We start from the raw sequence: 19,763 nt of genomic DNA on the forward strand, positions 1-19,763 counted from the left end.
CTAACGGTTTTACCTCACCGTACGGTCTATGGTGTCAACAAAATGTGCCATTCGTGGATTGATTTGACATGAGGTGATCAGTTTGCTCATATTAGTGAAAGTTAATAACTGTTGTCAAGGGGTTTTCTATGGCTATTTTACAGCTTTGAGCATGAAGAGGAATTTAATTTGTTTGCTGTAAAGTATTAGTAATAATCCAAAGAGAAAATCTTGTGAGTACAGTCATCTTGCATGTTTCAAAATCTTGCAATATCGTTAACACACATTAGCTGTGTGTGCTTAAGGGATCCAGAGTAGGCAGCTGTTAAGCAATACATTTGATAAAGTTTATCACACAAAAAATAATTTGACACACTGGCTCCTTCTCCTATAGAGAAGAAATGTGAGAAAAGGTTTTTACCTGGCTATAAGGTAATTTAAGGACAAGCGCAGGATTGCAAGGAAGAGGAACATGGGAATGGCCCAGCCATGCCAAGCAGCGTTCATGTAGACCTGGGGGAGAGAGGAAGCACAGTACCACAACTTGGACAGTTAAACATCTAGTTTATTCTGGTGATTTACTTTGAATGTCTACAATTCCAAAATGTCCTCTTCCATCATAATGGTATATACTTCATTACAACTTGCAAGTACCAAATCTTTATTTGACAGACCTCTATTAACAAAGCTTGTAGCTCCCTGTATAAGATTAACACATATTGATGACAAGACAAACTTTAACAGTTGAAGTAATCATAAGTTGAGAAAAAAAATTTAAAGGTGCAGTGTGCAGTATTTAACAGCATTTTGTGGAAAAGACTGAGTAATAGCAGAATATAATATTCCTTAGTGTGTTTAAATGTATAGTTTGTTGACCTTAAAAAAACGTTTTGCTTGGTCAGTTTAGAATGAGCCTTTTGTGTTGGCATAAGGAGCAGGGGTCTCATTTATGAAAGAGTGCATAGAATCCATACTAAAAGTGCACATACTCCGAAAACGCAGAAATGGCGTGCACGAAAAAAAATTCTGATTTATAAAACCGATACTCGATTAATTTTTAACATCCGTAGTAAAAACTTAACAAATGGAGGAGCAGCGTCTTGTCCTCAACCTCACTGAGCATTTCGGTATAGAACCTGACTGCTGGATCTTGCTAAATATTCACATTGCTACACACTGTACCTCTAAGCAAATTAACTTTGACAAAGATTTTGTTTCTTATTTAAAATCTAATGATGTGCCACTTGGCCGTTGAGCACACAGAATTTTCACGATTTTGAAAGAGGATACTGGTCATAGCATGCTACCCCTAAAGTGTACCCTCTGATGTATACAAATGAAGGCAATACTCACAATGAAAGCAATAGCTGAGGTATAGATGGAGTGCCAGCTAGATAAGGCAGAGAGATTCCTTAAGAAGTTTGTTACAGGCCGGGCTCCTCGCTCTTGCAAAAGAAAAAAAAAAGGACAGAGTGATATAAAGTGTGGCTTTAAGACCAATACTCTTCAGTAGAGAGTCTTTATTTTCAACCAATCAATATTAACTTAAAGGAACTTAAAATTAAAATTAAAATTGCACCATGTGTATTTTTTTAATTAACATTACCTACTCTGAAAATGGTGATGGATGGGGAAATTAAAATAGATAATAAAATAAAATGTACAATTTTACTACTGATTATTGTACCAATGCTTTTATTACAGTTTTCTGTTTGTTTGTTTGTTTGTATGTATTTTGAATACTCACTGAGTCGCCTCATATTTTCTGTTAACCTGGACAAAAAAATACAGTACTTGAAGATCAGAACATGTTCAGGCACACACAAAGTAAACGCTGCTCTCTGCGCTACAAGAGATGGTTACACCCAGTGTTGCCAGATAGAGCTGAGAGTTTCCAGCCCAAAAGTTGTTCAAAAACCACCAGAGTGCACAAAAAAATGCCCCAAATACGTATTCAATATTAACTACTGTAATGCTATTTTAACTGCCTTAAAATACACCGTAAAGACGTACTGGCATCTAAAGCAAACATAAAATAACTCTTATAATGACAAACCCAGCTTCCAGCCATAGCAGCATACCAATTTCCAGTCCATTACTGCCACCTTCTGGACTAAATGTTACCCTCCACAAATGAATGTAAGAGTCATCAAATAGCTTTGCCAAAATTTGCAATGCTTATATATCTTTTTTGCATTTTCCCCACTTAGCCATCTTGGTCTGGTTGCTAAGTAACTTTCTGCGCTGCCAAATTGTCAACACAAGTCTTTCACGCTAAGTTCTCCCACCAGAATGTTGTGCTTAGTGACTAGATGCGAGATTATTTAGTTAAACAATTTTTCCCCCACACACGTCTTCAACAAACTGAAATGTATAATACAATTTAAACCTGCCCAACTCATGGAAAACCAATTTATGTCCACCCACCCAAGCCTATTTGTAACCCGCACAATCCAAACCAAAACCACCCAATCTGGCAACACTAGTTACACTTTGGCCTTTACCAGCCTGGAATCACTCACTAGTCTTTAAAAAAGAGGAAAAGAAAATTGATAAAGAAGCATAACACCTCCTCTGTTCTTTTTTTATTAGAACTAGTTCTATGTTTATGCTGGTTCTGAAACTGAAGAGTTGTAGAACAAATGGTATAAGTAACTTTTCCGATAATCTAAAATTCAAAGGCAAAAATATGGTAATATTTTTTAAGTAAAAGCAACATCTTTTGACTCCACTTCTTTCTAACAATTCCAGGAAAAAAAGCAACTTGATTTTGATGCTCTAACCCACCTTTTAGCACTTAGTGGTTCCTCAGCCTCCATTGTGCTTTCCTCTGGCTGAAATCGGAAGTCTTCGATGTAAACACCTAATCGTTCTTGAAGCCACTTCTGAAGCCGTGAACTCCAAATCTCCTTGAGCTGCTTCTCTGCTAAAGAATAGAAAAAAAGACATCTGTAAACAGTACCGTGCATGGAGCCTCTTATCCCCTTTACACAACCTGACTTGACTTCCTCTTTTTCACTTTGAAATGATCAAAAGTTGTGGAAATTACCTGGTACTTTTTAAATATCACTTTGACCACTTCCAAGGGCTTGCTTCTGTATGAATCCCACATCAGCGATGCAGTGGATCACAGCTGATGTGGGATCCATACAGATCACTCATATTTGTGATAAATCACAGGAAAGCTTAACAAGATAAATCACTTTTCTTGTGTTTTTTCTCCACCACTTTCTGAATCTCTCGTGTCTGTAAATCCAGTATTACACGACACACATATGCACAAACTTGTGGGACTTATGACATAATCAGGTGTGTGGGCACATGTGCGTTGTGCACCATCTCTCTTCTCTCACACAGACTGTCTTCTTCTAAGGCTTGTACCTGTTCCATTGTCCGAGGTTGACTGCTGTTGCCGGGGAGGCTGTGGTGGAGAGTCCTCAGGTCTAGGAGGGAGAAAGATCAACAAAGAAAGAGAGAAAGGTTTATTCATTTAGGTTCATATCATGAATCAAGAATCGAGGCATTAACGCGGTAGAGGGGTTTGTGTAACCCGGGAGCTATGTTTTCGGGGGCAACAGCCTCTGGTAGGGTCTCCCTAGGCAAATTGGTTTACAAATGTAAAGAAAACTGTTGTTTTTGTTGAAGTTTGAATACAGTTGTAGTAAATATTATTATTTTCAATCAACAGAACATTTAAAATGGTGCCTAGTTTTAAATTTTCACAAGTGATATGCTCTTTTGCATTTATTTGAAAATACAGCCGACGTACTTTGAAAAGCACAATTTTAAGCACACATTTGAAGAAATGTATTCACTATCTGACATCTTAACCAATTTGAAAACGACTGTTAACATATTTTTTTAAGTATTCACAAAAATGCAACCTGCATAATAATTTGGAACGCAGTGTATAGTGTATATATATAAACAGTAAACAATATCTGAAATCATCCTCACTGACTACAAATAAGAAACTTTAAAAAGCCTCATATAACATTAATGCTTATTATGCTGTGTCCCAGGGCACTGGGAGGTCAGGCAGAGAAAAAGAAAAGTCATGGAATGCATCAAAAATACAAAGAGCCTTAGGTACTCTTAATTATTCAATTCAATTATTCAATAATAGATCAAAATAAACTGGAGAGAGGCATGTACAATCAGCTGTTTATAGTGTGCATCTCTCTTTTTCTCTGAGAGAGCAGAGGAGAGAAATGCACATAATAAAGAGCTGATTGTATGTGTTGATTTTGATCGATTATTGTGAACAATTAAATGTGCCTCAGTCTCTGTGCATTTTTTCATGTGGCGCCGTTTGTGAAGTTGTGCTCTCTGAAGATAACAGCAACAATTATCCACATTTAGCTCTTAAATGTCTTAAAAATGTTGTGGTAATTTTTAAGTCAATTTTTTATCACATTTAGACCAATATTTGTGATCTTTTCCCATTTAATTTTGTTGATATAAAATATATTCCAGTTAAAATCACTGTTAAATCCAAAAGCTTAAATGTTAAATTTTGCTCTGCGATCCTAAATATCTAGTTACTATGCAAATTCACACTTCTGCCCAGCAGGAATACAAAAATTAAAATCTTCAAAAAGCGATACAGACTTGCATCTGGTTAGTGACCCGTAGGAGTCAGTAGTGACGGACTATGGTTGGGATATCTGCATCGCTTTATTAAGCATTTATTTTGGTTCTTCTAGGCGGCAGTGTGAATTTGCGTATTAGTTAAATATTTAGGATTGCAGAGTAATATTTGACATTTAGATTTAACATTAACAATTACATTTAATATATTGATTCAACATGTAACATTTGGATTTAACAATCAACATTTAGAATTAACAATCAACATTTAGATTTATATCTAACATTTAGATTTAACATTTAGATTCAACATTTAGCATTTAGATCCAACAGTGATACATTTTTCTTAAATGTATTTGTCACAAGAAATATATATGGAAAAAGATCACAAATAATGCTCTAAATGTGATACAAAAGTTACTTTTAAAAATTCACACTACGTTTTTATGACATTGTCGTCACGTTGTTGTGATGTTGCTGTTATTTTCAGTGTGCACAACTTTACAAACGGCCCCCAATACACTACAGCTAGATACATGAAAAACTTTGAAAATGCAGTGTTATCATTCTATGACATTACACCCTCACTTCCCATCTTGCACACTAAGCCTTAATTTCCTGTCCCCCACATCATGCAGAAGAATTTGGTCATTTGGTCTTACCGTGTCTTAAGCACTTCATTTATCTTCTGCTCCAGGTCTATCCTCTTGCATCTCTCTCTCTCTAGCTCCTGCCGCAAAGAGTCCATATCAGTCTCTTCTCGCAGCTTCCTCAGCTCCTCCTCTAAAATCACAGCACAAGTACTTGGGGATCAGAATTTCAAACTTTGACAATGCAACTGACAGATCTCTACCGAAAACATTCAGGGTAACATAGAAGGGATGTGAAAGGTCCCTGTTAGAATTAGCACAGTTAGGTAATTCAAGCTGTAAGTGTTTCATTCAGCATTCCACATATTGTTGCTTTTAAATTGGTATCGAGTTTGAAGTCACGGCAGCCATGTCAGTGTGGTTGCTGTTTCGGAATATGAACATTATCCTAAATAATTACAAATTGTTCCCATCCTAAATGACAGCATATCAGATCTAAAACAGTTACTGGCTAGTGTTTTAAATAAACTCTGTTATGATGTAAAGAACAATGCAGTTTAATATTGCTTCGGGTGTATCCAAATCATTCATACTCTATATTTAATTGGAAATAGAGTAAAGACCAAGCGGCAACCTCCAGTCTTAAAATATGAAGCCCCTGCGGAAGTGCTAAGTTCATCGAGCATCCGCTTGAGGCTGGCTGCAGAAACACCAGAAACCACATACACACCCATTCAAAGAGACAATCTTTGCAGCATAAATAAACATGTTTACAACCTGGTTTAAATAAAGCTTTGGGTCTGAACAGCTAATTTCTCTGTCTGCACACACTGTACAGGGTTAAGACAGTCTATGGTAAAGACAAAATATCAAGTCTTGAAACTGAAAAGGTTTAATGTTTTATGAAAAATATAAGCTTATTTTAAATATGATACCGGCAGCAACATGTTTCAAAAAAAGTTAAGGGGTGGGGTACTACTAATAAAACACCTGAAGGAATATCCCCTAACTAATAAGAGTCATTTGCAGTAGGTTAATAACACGATTGAGGTACAAAGAGGGAATCAGAGAGAAGCCAAGTCTTTCAGAAGTATAGATGGGAAGAGGTCCACCATTCTGTGACAGACTGCTATAGCAAACAGTAAAACAATTTCAAAACAATATTCCTGAAATTGCATAGAATTGGTGGATTTTATTAATTAAAAGTACATAATATCATTACAGGGACAAAAATGTAATCTTAATGGCCATGATCTCTGTCCTCAGAGAAGCATTGAAGACAGACATGACTGTATTGGATATCACTTTGTGGACTCGAAATCACTTCTATAAGTTGTATGTGATCACAGTTTTTTTTTTGCTGTATCTACAAATGCTGGTTAAATCTGTACGATGCAAAGAGTGAGCGTAAATATGATCCAGAAAAAACAGGCAATTCCTCTGGGCTGAATCCATTTAGGATGAACTAAGGTAAAGTGGAAAACTGTACTGTAGTCTGACGAATCAAAACTTCATATTCATTTTGGAAATCATGACTGCTGCTACAACACTCTGTTAATATATCCCATTTATCATATAGCTACATGGGTCAGGTATACTGCCGCAAGAGGGACCCTCATTATTTTGCAGTACATTTTTATCCTCATCAGGAAATATGTTTATAGTTAGCATATTCTATTATATGCTATAATATGTCTTTCTTCCATTTTTTCCAACTTTGTAGTTCCTCTCAACAATTTTAATCATTTATAGTAAAGAGGGATCAAGGAAAAGAAGAGGGAGAGAGAGAGATGATAGTGATGAGATGGATAGTAGTAGCTGTTGCTGCTGGAGTCCGGCACGTCCATAGCAGCTGGAGTCTAGAACATACACAGCAGCAAGCAGTCTGCGGCATTATTATTTTTATTGTTGATGTTGTGGTACCTTTTTGTGCGAAATGCTACCAATGTACAACTATGTAATTTTGCATAAAGAGTGCAATTCTCATTTTGGATGTAGTGTGTTGTTGCTGGGTACATGGTCATTGTCCAACATCTTATTTCATATTTATATTTACCTCTGCACAGTCATCTACTACTGTTGTGTTTTTCCACAAGCAATGTGCAATGGCACATTATAGTGAATTGTTACAGGTAAAGGATAAAAACTGTCTCACTGTGAATCTCTGGACAGATTCTTGTAAACATACTCGCTAGCTGTGACAGAGTAGTCCCTCCCCACCTATCAGTGGTACCTTTATGGGTGTGAATGACAGTAATCTAGTGATACTCTCAAAACAAATGATGTTAATATTATTAACAACAAACTAGCCAACAAGGTTTTTCCACGGTGTGGTTGCACTGCTGGGTAACTTACAAAGTCTATTGTGAAATACAAAAAAATATCTACATTTGATTTAGGCAGACTTACTGAGATTGAGGTTGCTTTTGTGGCTTTTAATCTTGTTGACAGCTCCACTGTAAAGCAGCTCAAAGCTGTCAATGTCCCCCATCTTGCATGATCCCACACGTCTTTGCAGATCCATCTTTGGTAAACTCACGCAGGAACGGTTTGGGAGGGTGGCTGATTTGGTTCTTTCTTGCATTTGAGCCATGGCTTACGTATCCCTTGGTCCAGTCCAGATTGATCACCAAGCTTTACCACTTACTGACCTCAAGATTTTCAAAGCCCATCAAACTTTGGATATTTGCTTGTTTACATGTCGAATCCAGAGATAAAGCAGAGATCAAGGAAAGGTACGCTGGTGCTTATCTGCCACCAGCAACACAACAGACTGTTTTCATATGTAACTACACTCTTTGAGAATGATCAGTAATCAGAGTTAGTTTGAGTGCGTTTGGATTCAGTAAAGTAGGAGGCAGCAGAGGTTGAGAGAGGAGGAGCTTTTCAGGGGCAGCTATTGGACTAAGAAGGCCTGGAATCCAGGATTTCTGAGCATACTAGAGGTCTCAGGCCTCACGCATAATGCCAGTTAGTGTATCTCAAAGGGTTCATTTTAGTATTTGTGTACATACCTATGGTCATTTCTTCTGTGCTTGGTATGTTAAACTACATGCATCGTCATAGTTATGCGTGAGGAATGGTGCATGTGTACAATGTGAATGAAAGTTAATCTAATAACTTTTCATCCAAGCAGAAAAGATTTAAAAACTCAAAGGAAAAGTACTGTGTGAGTTTTTCAATCCAGGTCACAGACAATGGCTCCTTTCATTTGAAACTGGCAAGGGTAGGGGGGGGGCTGTGTAAGAGAGACAGGGAGAACAGTAGGGAGAGAGAGAGATCAGCTGCTTCACACTGGTCTGGGATTGTTCCCGTTCTCCAACATTTTTGCCAAAACACCGGTTGACTCAGGCAGAAACAAAGGTTGAGCTCTAAGACATCTAGCCAATAAGTTGATAAACCATTCTAGATGATCAAGAAAAAAAGACAAAGGAGAAACTGGGTTAAAAAGAAAAAAAAAATAACCTCAGTCCTTGCATTTGAAGAATTAAGGAAAACTTAGAATGTAACAGGCAACCTAAAGCAACTGTGACATGCTATGATTTTAGAATAGAATAGATAGTATATTGGATTTAATATACAGGACATATATGAAAAGTTTTCACAGTTCCTGGTATTGCACTTGACATAAATATTATTGCACAGTTATAGTTTAACCTTTGCTTCTGAAAGTGTAGCTATAGATGTGATCGCAATTGACTGTTATTAGTGCCTTTCTCTACAAGTGTCACAATATCTAATTAATGTCTGAATACATTAGGTCTTGCCTACTTAAGTAGGCTAGTAATGATGTACCAGTTACAGGGACCAGCTTCCCAATGCTGTAATAATGCTAAAATTAATACTTATAATATTTGTAGAATATTACTACCTACATTTAAATTTTCATTATTATTATTATTATTATTATTATTATTATTATTATTATTATTATTGTGATTGTGATTGTTATTGCTATTGCTTTTATTATTATTATTATTATTGCTTTTATTGTTTTAACTATTCTTATTAATTATTATAATTTTTTATTATTATTATCATTATTATCATTATTATTATTATTATTATTATTATTATTATCATTATTATCATTATTATTATTATTATTATTATTATTATTATTGTAGGTGTAATTCTCTAATAGCATAAACCAATTTAAGCCTAGATGGCTACTATTTGATTCCAGCATGATTCATTAAAATAAAGAACAATTTGGTTCTGTGCAAACTGATAATTGAATCCAAAGTTATTTTTACTTCATTTAACTGAGTGAAAAACTGAAGACTATTATTTTCTTTCAAATACAATGTCATTGTGTTAATTACTTTTACAAGAGGCAGAAAACTAGGCTTGCTGTATGTACTTAAATAGTAGAAAGCTCTTAGTGGGGTAGGATTAGATAAGTTTTAACTTCTTCCTACTCCTTTTCGCACATGTAAGTAAATTGTTTCACTGCTTGCTGTTATTGATTTTGTTTCTTTTGTAAAACTGTTTCTTTTTATTTTATTTTTTTCTTGTATGTTTGTATAACTCTTTCTTCTTTTCTGCTTTTTTTTAATTGTATTTTTACTTTTACATGTTCGAAATAAAGTCATCAAATCAAATCAAATCAAATCAAATCAAATCTTAATGGTCAGGCACCTTTGTATCTTAAAGAGCTCACAGTGCCCCATTACCCCTCTAGAACACTACGCTCCCAACATGCAGGCCTGCTCATCGTACCTAAAGTCTCTAAAAGTAGTATGGGAGGTAGAGCCTTCAGTTATCAGGCACCTCTCCTTTGGACTCATCTACCAGTCAGGATCCAGGAGGCAGACACCCTCTCTACTTTTAAGAGTAGGCTTCAAACTTTCCTTTTTGATAAAGCTTATAGTTACAGCTGCCTCAGGCTTTGACCAGCTCTTAGTTATGCTGCTATAGGCTTAGACTGCCAGAGGAACTGGCATACTGACACACTGGGATCCTATCCACCCACCCTAATTAAACAAAAGTAGATGGAAAAAAACATTGTATGACAGATCTCATTGTGTCACATTAGACAGAAAAGCAATACTGTTGGGTTTAAATTTGAAGTTATCAAAACAGTTCAAGACATTGTTTTTTTCTCCTCATTATGACTCTCATATATTAATTGTACATGACATTTAGGCATTGGTTGTTATTGTCACATGCTGTTCATTTGAAAGTTTGCTTTATTTTGTTCATTATTTGAGAAACATTCATATCACACTAAATTTAAAGTTTTCTGCTTTTTGATTTAAAGTATGAAGCATATCACAAAGTGCACTACTCCAAACGATGCAGTAAGGTTGTAAACCTCAGCAACAAATAGTCTATATATGTTGCAATAACCATAGACTTTGCTACATTGTGTCTGTGCTTGCTATTGCTTGCTGTTGTATCAAAGAACAAGCTTCTTCATCAGGTGAAATTAGTCTCGAGGCTGATGTACATAATCGCTTTCAACAAAACTGATGAATAAGCAGACTTTGTTACATTTTCATCCCTTTATTCCAAGTCCATACAACTTGATTTCTGAGGTGGAGACCGTAAATTGCTTCACCCATCTAGGATGTTTGTTTTCTCCCTAATAACCCAAAGTCAAGTAACCAAAGGTTAAATGATACATTTTGTCTGGAGAATTATGCTCAATATGCTTTGCAAGTGGTCACTGTTGACGACCTGTACTTACATCCCCCAACCACTGGAAAGGGAGGTGGCGCTAATTTGCCTTTAACACTACTTGTCACCCAACATTAAACAGAAGAAGAAGACTGCATTCAACAGCTAGGGTAAAGCCTGGTTTATGCTTCTGCGTCAACCCTACGCAGCAGTGGTTGATGCGGATGTGAGCACTACATACTTATGTGTTGATGTGTCAGTTTCGTGCATTAATACTCTGCCGAAACACTTGAGGGCAGAGTGGTCTCTCGGATAGTCGGGTCACCTGTTTCCTGTTTTCTGTTTACATTTTCACAGCGATTCAGAGTGTGTTATGTTAATCTACAGCTGAATAATTACAGGGCAGAATAGAGAGGAGACATCGGAGGAGATGAAATACACGGCCAATATGCTGGGCTTCCGGAAGTGCTGTAAAGGCAGGACATACAACGCCGGCGAGCAGACCAATCACAGGGCTTGCAGTCCATGTCAATTTGACGCATAGTTACATTTGGGGGAGGTGCGCAGGCCTCTGTGTAGGTTCAGGAGCTATGCGGAGCTATTCTAGTCAATATTTTAACTTTAACTGCGTTCTGGCTGTGTGACTGATCTGGCACGCCGGAGCCCTCTGGATCAGATACGCAAGACTTCTATTTTGCCGGTTGCTAAAGTACTTCTCAACAGAGAAGATTGAGCAGGACAGGAAGTCAGGCACCAAAACAACATTAAAACATCTGGTTAATTTCCAGAATAAAACCCTGTGTTATCACCAGATTGTTCTTCACTTAACTACAACAACAAACTGTCATGGTGAGCAACGCCAGACTTGGAGTCATCAGGTCAAGGGTTTTTAGAGGCCGATAAAGACAACATGGATGAGGACGGAGAGGAGTTGGATATTCATTAATGCAGTAATTACCGCGAGAAAACCTTGGCCAAATGACTCCAGCTGTCCAGCGGTGTTGCTCCGTGCTGCATTCTTAAAACACAACAGGTGGATGTTGACGGATGAGAGAGCGTGGAGACAGACCGCAGCGAATCGGAGACACAGATCTGGTGGAAGTCCTGGGTAACATTAAGACTGGTGCTTCATGACATGATGATGAAAGGCAGTTGTTCACCGATATTCTTATCAATAAAGTTTGCTCTTTAGGCTCCGTTGTAAACCCAGTTGTTTTATAGTATGACATATTCTTAGGGTTTTCCTACATTGCCTATGCCTCAGAAAAACACGTTGCACAACCCATAATGTCTTGCTACAAGGAATCTTTTGTTTCACCCCACTAATCTGATTAGCTCAACCTAACAACTAACTGTGTAAAAACACATACATTGGAACGTCTCTGCATATAAGGGAGAACACAATGAATACACGTGATCATTTCTACAGCCGGCACAAGGAATCACACACATCAGTCTATTTGTCTTGCAGAATAATTCAATAAGGTACAATGAAAAAAAGAGAGACAGAGTTAAAGACGCAAGTGGCGAGAACCAGCCCTCACACATCTGCAACCACCGCCTGATATGCAGCACCGCCTGCCTGCGCACAAGCCATTACTGAGCTGCAGGTACAACCAACATGACCTTAATGAGGCCTAGGCTTAAACTGTGAGCATGCTACTGCAGTTTGAAGCACAGTGTACATTGTAGTACTGCTTTTGACCAGAAAGCAGGGCTATGACTTTTATTAAGTCATCATCTGAAGAAACGTTTGTGACAGATCATCATATAAGCAGTTATGATGGGAAGCATGTTAAAAAAAGATTATGGGAGGAAATACCTCGTGTCCAACAGGTGGCGCTATTCCTATGAGCAAACTTAATATGTAGATGAGTTTAGGCTGAGGCTGGGATGAAACATGTCAAATTTGGCAGAGATCAGAGATTGCATGTAAAAGTCTGTACCATGTATTTCCAGAAGTTGGCGCCATAACTGTATTAGAGAAATTAACCCATAGATGTGTTGAAGGCTGGACCTTCATCGTAAAAGTTTTAGTTTCATGGCGAGACATCAAAGTTTGAGGCGTCGCCAGAGACACGCCCCTTAACGACAGATCACCTGAAGTTATGATACCTGCGATTTACAGGTATTCAAGAGTTAGAAAACAAGAAGTTTAGAGGAAATGACAAAAGCAACTAAGAACTGCAAGACAATACAAAGCATAAGATTATGTCAGTAGGAAAATAATTAACGTCGTATGACGTACCACTTAGTAGTAAAAGTAAATGTACCATAGATAATATTCTGCATGAAGAAGCCACCCTGACTTTGTATACAAAAGCCAAGCTTCATATTGCTTTAGACAGGGTCAGTTAAAACGTGTACCTGAGCTAGAAAAAAGGGCTCATGGAGACCTGTCACATGGTCGCAGCCCCCAGCTGAGCGTCTCCGCTGTGTGCAACACCTTTAGTCAGCCGATTCACATTAAAACATGCTTTAAACGTAAAACAACTCCCTTTAAAGATAAACGAAATATGAGACCACATGATGTTTGTTCCACATGATAGAAAATCGAAAACCAAAAACTTATTTGAGTACGTTCTTATCAATCAATTAATCAATGCTTGATTAATTGTTAACATCCCTGGTATGGACTCATACCACTCTATGTGTCACAACCAAGCAGAAACCTCCGGTCTTAAAATGGAAAAGCCCAAGAGGGAGTGCTAAAAACTGCAGTTCATCGAACGTCTGCTTTAGCCTGGCTGCATAAACACCAGAAACCACATACTTGAGTTGGGCGATATTGAAAAAGATGTTATCACGGTAAAAATGTTCATGTCAGTCGATATAGATAATTATCACGATTAATATCAGATCATTATTTCATTTAAATGTAAAGGCAGATTTTTGCTCCAGAGCGAAGTTGAAGACAGTTCGTTAGCTTGTATCTGAATTAAGTTCTCTGATAAGCTTCTTGATCCCTCATTTTTGACGGTGCTAACAGGAAGCAGGTCTTTTGGGTAAAAAAGGATTTTTGTGAAGTTTTAATTTGGAGATTCTTATTTCTCTCAGGTTGAGATAATTTGCATACTTTTGTTTAAATTCACAACAAAGATATATCAAATTGTGTACTGCGTATGAGTTTAGTAAAGTACTGTTTTGAGTAGTGCACTCCCCTTTAAGATTTAAGGGCAGAGTGATATTGTTTCCCACAGTGCAGTGAATGCATCACAGTTATTAAGTATTTAGTTGTACTACAGTCTCAGTGGACATTAAACGTGTTGGGAATGCACAGTAGAAGTTGTCTCTGTGCTCTTTCTTTCCCCTCTTCCTGAAAGTATATTGAAGTGTATTAAGTTAATAGTTAACGCTGAGTCAGCACAGTGATAGACTAACGACTCTGCTTTGAGCTGGTAGGTTGAGTTTTCTTCAGAGTCACGGTCACTCATTTCAGCTGTGTTTACGTTCCGCTCCATTAAGTCTTTAAGCCCGCCTACCTCTTGCGCTGCAACATGATTGGCTGTTTAATGCCATCTTCTTAGCGCCCCTCCCTTTCCGGTGGTTGGGGGGGTATAATTACAGGTTTGAATACATCACATTTGTATCCAGCATTTGTTATATTTCTGTCGAGAAAAACTATATCACAATAATTATCGTTATGGATTTATTGCCCAGCCCTACCACATACACACCCATTCCAATAGACAATCTTTGCAGCAATAATTAACATGTTTACAGCCTGGTTCAAAAAACTGTTTAGGTCTGAGTATCTAATTTCTATATTGGCAAACAATGCACAGGGGGTTGTTATAACTCAGTATTTTCACAGTTATTAAACTTATGAAATTTGCCCAAATAAGGGCGTGGCTGACTTGATTGACAGGCGGACACCTTGTAGCTGTTAGTGAAAAAGCTAAAGGCCCACCTCTTTACCTCACACTAGCTCAGACAGAATTTGGTTGTGTTCAGAATTTCCAATATGACACCCGCTGACGATTGGCTTCAAAACAGAGCTCAGGAACAGACGGGTGATGTCACAGATACTACATCAATTTTTGATGCAGTCTTTTGGCAAAACATGAACCACCAAACATCCTCTCTAAACACCCAACAACGAAGTCACTGAAATGTTTTTCCTTTTTTTTAGATTTCAAGTACAATCTATGTGAAAAGCTCTCACAGAAGAGCAGAACATATCTGTCACTGTGTTGTGAGTGTATGAACATGCAAATGCTGAACTCACGAAGAAAGTGCTTCTCCAATAATGCAATTTCCAGGTGACCTTTGACTTCATTCAGTCTTTCTACATCCGACCTCTGGTAGTCCTGGTTGGCTGCAGCCATGATTGGAGACCCCGTACCTGCCTGCTCACACACACACAAACGTCCATGCATACAACACATTCACAGGTGTGAAAGGGTCCATGTACAAACCCACACACAAACATTTGCATCCACAATCACACAACAAAAAAAGAAGTACAGGTTAGATTTTAGAATATCTTACAACACAAAAGATACAAGAGAAAAGGAGTAGCAATGTGTTCGTTCTATGAGCATATCTAATGTTCACAAAGAGATAAACATTGCACCACAATCATGCTATCTGCTCACCTGACAGCACAAAAGATACAGGAGCAAAAAGGTAGCAATATGTGGAAGTTCAATGAGTAGATCCAACATATATGAAACTATAAGCATTGCACCACGCTGACTATGTTTCCTCTCCCCGTTTAAGTCCTGCTTGAATGAGAGAGGAAAAGGAGGGGGAAAGGGGGGGAGGGAGTTCCTCTCTCTACAGCAACACTGACACCACTGATGACTCATGCCCCTCTCTAGAGCTATACCACACAAGCTAGCAACAAAATTTGTTTCAGTGAACATACTGAATGACAAAAATCAGTATGACTGATGACTGTGTGTGTAAGACGAGGCGAATGGGGCACAAAATGATATGAATAAATGAGTGAGTTGGTGGAGGTAGAGGACAAGAAGGAGCAAGAGGGGGAGAGAAGAGATAGCTGTGCTATGCAGCAGATGATGCACTGCAGGTTGTGCATGAGTGCTGAACTAGAGGTCCTTTAAAAAGACTCCTGCCACACTCTCATACACACACATGCTGTAGCGGCTTCTCCCTGACAGCAAAACACAAGCACATTCTGGATGAGCATGCGTGGACTGCAATGTGGGAAATAGAGAGAGACAAGGCAGGCAGAAAGAGAGCTTGAAAGACAGTCAGAAAGAGTATGATGGAGAGAGAACAAAAGGGACACTGATGTAGAAAAAAATTGGCTTTTGAAAAGTGCCTAAAGTCTAATGTAATAACAAAAATAGACTTCGAGGTGCATTGTGTAGTTAGCAGCATTTTATCAGAAATGGTGGAAATGGAATATAATATTTATAGTTTGTTAAAATGTGTGTATAATTCCCTATATAAAACTATAGTTCACTTTGTATAAACTTAGAATAAGTATGTAGATTTACCTTCTGATGAAAATGCATCAAAACTAGGGTTGCAAAATTCCGGGAATTTTCAAAGTTGGAAACCTTCCATGGAAATAAACGTGAATAAACCGGGAATTTACAAAATTGAAGGTTGGCTCTTAGTTGGGGAATATATTTTGTAGCATAACCCTGACTAAAACAACCAGATTTCATGCAAGTACAGTTGAATATCTATGCTATTCCTCAATCATATGCACATAGCACCCTGCTTACTGCAGGGCTATTGAGACCACGCCACCTACATGCACTTTTTATTTGCATGTTGAATGGGACTTTGTTGGAGGGAGAGGGACTCTTTTCATTTAACATTTTGAATGGAACTTTATTGGGATTGTATTTTTGTCCATTTTTGAATGGGTTGTGTCGGGGGGATGAGTAATATTTAACTCAATATTCACGTTTTTGGTCTTCAATGAAAAAATTGATTGTTCATAAAACATGTAACACTTGATTAAAGTTCTACTTACAAATAAATCTGTTTTAATTGTATTATTTTGGATGGATGTCTGCTTATAACAAAACAAATGTTTATGCTTGGATATGATACCTTTCCATTAAATCCCCAGTTAATTCCCATAAATTCCCATAATTTCCAATTTGGAATATTTCCAAAATTCCCCAGCTTAACTTCCCAATGGAAATTTACCGGAAATTTTCCACCCCTTTGCAACCCTAATCATAACTCAGGAAAACCTCAGTCATGTGTCAGACTCCAGATGAAATGGCTACAGACTAGTATAGAGTGCTTTAAAGCTGCATTTTATCCGTATTAAGTAACAGAAGAAGAAGAATGGTAACTTCATCAAACAAGAAAAGAAGAAAACATAAGCGACAGGCGATGGAAATATTTATGTAGTGATGTGCGATTCAGAAACAATTGTAATCAGAGACTGAGCATGGCTGTAAATGTTAACATATACGGCATGCTGCCGCGTCGCAGAAACACAGACTTCAAGGTCGAGACAGACGCTGCCAGTGCCTGCTACCAGCAGCACCTCGTCCCGGTGCTGGTTAACGTGACTGCCACACAAACAGGCCGTTAACGGGACGGGTGTCCAGTGGAGTGTTTACCTTTACTGTTTACACTTGCGGCACCACAAGTGTGTTAGTCACCCACTGTCAGAGGGCTGGATCCTACAAAAACACACTTAAGAGACTCAAATCCATTACAAATAATCGCTGAATAGATGACAGTGATTATCAAATAGTATTTAAGCCTGTAATACCCATCCCTAATGGATATACAAGGATAAAACAAAAGAAAAGAAAAAAAAATACAGCTAGAGAGGTGGAAGGACAAAAGCAATAAAGATGAGGGCAGCAAAGGGTGGGAGTTCAAGTTTTGCTGTATTTCACACATTGGCTACAATGCTCTTTGGCTAGATTTTGGCAGCTTTTCTTTCTTCAAAATTTCAAATCCTTAATGGTTTGGTTCAAGGACAATACATACCATGCCTCCACCTGTTAATCATGCTGTGAAGTCTCAGTCAAAACCACCTTATTATCAATACTAGGTCAGACCCTGTCATCACTCTGCACAACTTTCAGCGGATTAGTTGGTTAGTTAGTTAATGTTGCCCTCCCTCTCCCTCTTATATGAGCTTGGCTCATGTGAGCATAGGAATGTCCTTGTTAAGAGAGGATTTAAATTCTGAGTTTACATAAAGTTACTGAGCTAAACTGACGTTTCAAATAAGTCCAGGTCAAATGAAGTTTCCTCTGCAGGTCAACATCCTCTCTTGCACACTCTTACACCTTGTCCAGCTGCCCTGCTTGTTCATGGAAACTGCCTTGACATATTCGCTCTCTTCCTCTTTCCTCATGACTTTGTTGTGCCCCGTCTAGGAATGTCCGAGACACAAAACAAAAAAGATCTTTTTAAACTCCTCTGACAGAAGTAAAGCCCTTATCAATCGATCTTTATTTATATAGCGCCAAATCACAACAAATGTTATCCAAAGATGCTTTTACAAACAGAGCAGGGCTAGACCGTGCTCTGTTATATTATTAACTAAGAGCCAACATTAAGACAGGATAAGATCCAGTCCCCTCTTACTGACAGGATTCCATCTTATCTCATCTTAATCCACCATAAGTATTGCACCTCGCAATATTTAGGTAGTTACAGCATCGAGGAAAAACTTCCTTTTAACAGGCAGAAACTTCGAACAGAACTAGACTCATGTTAGACAGCCATCTGCCTCGACCAAGTACAGGTTGGAAAAAGGGATAGAGGAGAATAAGAGAGAAATAGAGAGCCATGATAGTGATGAGACCGATAGTAGTAGCTGTTGCCGCTGCGTGTGAATGATGATACTTCAGATCTTCTAGAATGATATTTTTGCATTTATCCAGGAAGTACCAGACATTCATGATTTAAATGTAATAATTCCTCCTTCATCAAGACAATTTTGATAAACAGGTGTATAACTATACCCCTGAATACAAATAACAGGTTTGGCACTTTCTGGGGGAAGACTAGGGATGGGTACTGAATTCGGTACTTTTATAGGTACCCACTGAATTCCGTCGGTACTACCGAGTACCGATTCACGTAAAATCAAACAGTACCTGAACGCATCCTTGTGACTGTGAGGGAGTGGAAGAAGAGGCGATTTTCCATACTTTCGCCCTGTAATAAAGTTTGAGACTGATTGGGTGGACGTCTCTACTCTGTGCATCTGCGCACTCACGGTGAGGCAGAGCTGCAGGAGGATTAAGTTGAGACGGACTCTCTCGCTCTGACTACCTACCCTGTTTATAACCATCCCTGTGTGCGTGAATGCCCAACAAGTAAGTTGTGTGTCCTGTTATTATAAAGAGACGGAGAACTGACTTTTTCCCGTCCGCAGGTGTTCACATGTGTTCATCGATAAACTCCCGAAAGAGCAATAAGACTCCACGAGCACGTGTCAGCTAATATATCTAATCACCTATATAATCCTGTTTCTGTTCATGTCATATTAAATTAAATAAATATGTTAAATTTAAAAAAAAAATTGATTTTATTTTTAAACAAATTAACATTTATTACCACAAACACACAAAAGTACCGAAAATTGGTACCGTTGAGTACCGGTACCGATTCTCAGGTTTCGGTACCGTATTGGTTCAAATGTGAAAGGTATCCATCCCTTAGGAGGACCCACAAAAAATGTTGTGAAATTAATGGTAATTAATAATCGTGATAGTTGTGAAACCGTGATTATTTTTCTCAGACTATAATCTCACCACCAAAATTTCTAAATGTTGCATCCCTGATACAGACAGAAGTAAGAACTTCTTGGTGTGATCAGGATGATTAATACAGATATAGAAAGATCAAAATAAAATATTGGGAAAAAGACATAAGAATCAACACAGATAAGAAATGTAGTATAAAAAAAAGTGTAAAACATATCAAAAAGGTCTTAAGAAGTAAAATAAGAAGTATTTCTTCATGAAATAATATCAACTGCATTTGTGGCCATAGGTCAAAGGTCAAAGGCAAGCC

General features: G+C 37.9%; 1 protein-coding gene across 1 annotated transcript in view; it reads right to left on the bottom strand.

The window, feature by feature from the left end:
- Nucleotides 1-19,763, bottom strand: part of LOC117805033 (GRAM domain-containing protein 4-like) — a 50,550-nt gene that overhangs the window by 19,332 nt on the left and 11,455 nt on the right. Inside the window, exons 3-9 of the mRNA XM_034673578.1 lie at nucleotides 15,010-15,130; nucleotides 5,232-5,352; nucleotides 3,361-3,422; nucleotides 2,767-2,905; nucleotides 1,727-1,752; nucleotides 1,333-1,424; nucleotides 401-492 (exon numbers count right to left, since the gene is read on the bottom strand). Coding sequence (XP_034529469.1) covers nucleotides 401-492; nucleotides 1,333-1,424; nucleotides 1,727-1,752; nucleotides 2,767-2,905; nucleotides 3,361-3,422; nucleotides 5,232-5,352; nucleotides 15,010-15,130 — 653 coding nt within the window. The remainder of the gene's footprint in view (nucleotides 1-400; nucleotides 493-1,332; nucleotides 1,425-1,726; nucleotides 1,753-2,766; nucleotides 2,906-3,360; nucleotides 3,423-5,231; nucleotides 5,353-15,009; nucleotides 15,131-19,763) is intronic.

This window comes from Notolabrus celidotus, chromosome 21, assembly GCF_009762535.1.
Source record: "Notolabrus celidotus isolate fNotCel1 chromosome 21, fNotCel1.pri, whole genome shotgun sequence".
Classification (NCBI taxonomy): Eukaryota; Metazoa; Chordata; class Actinopteri; order Labriformes; family Labridae; genus Notolabrus; species Notolabrus celidotus.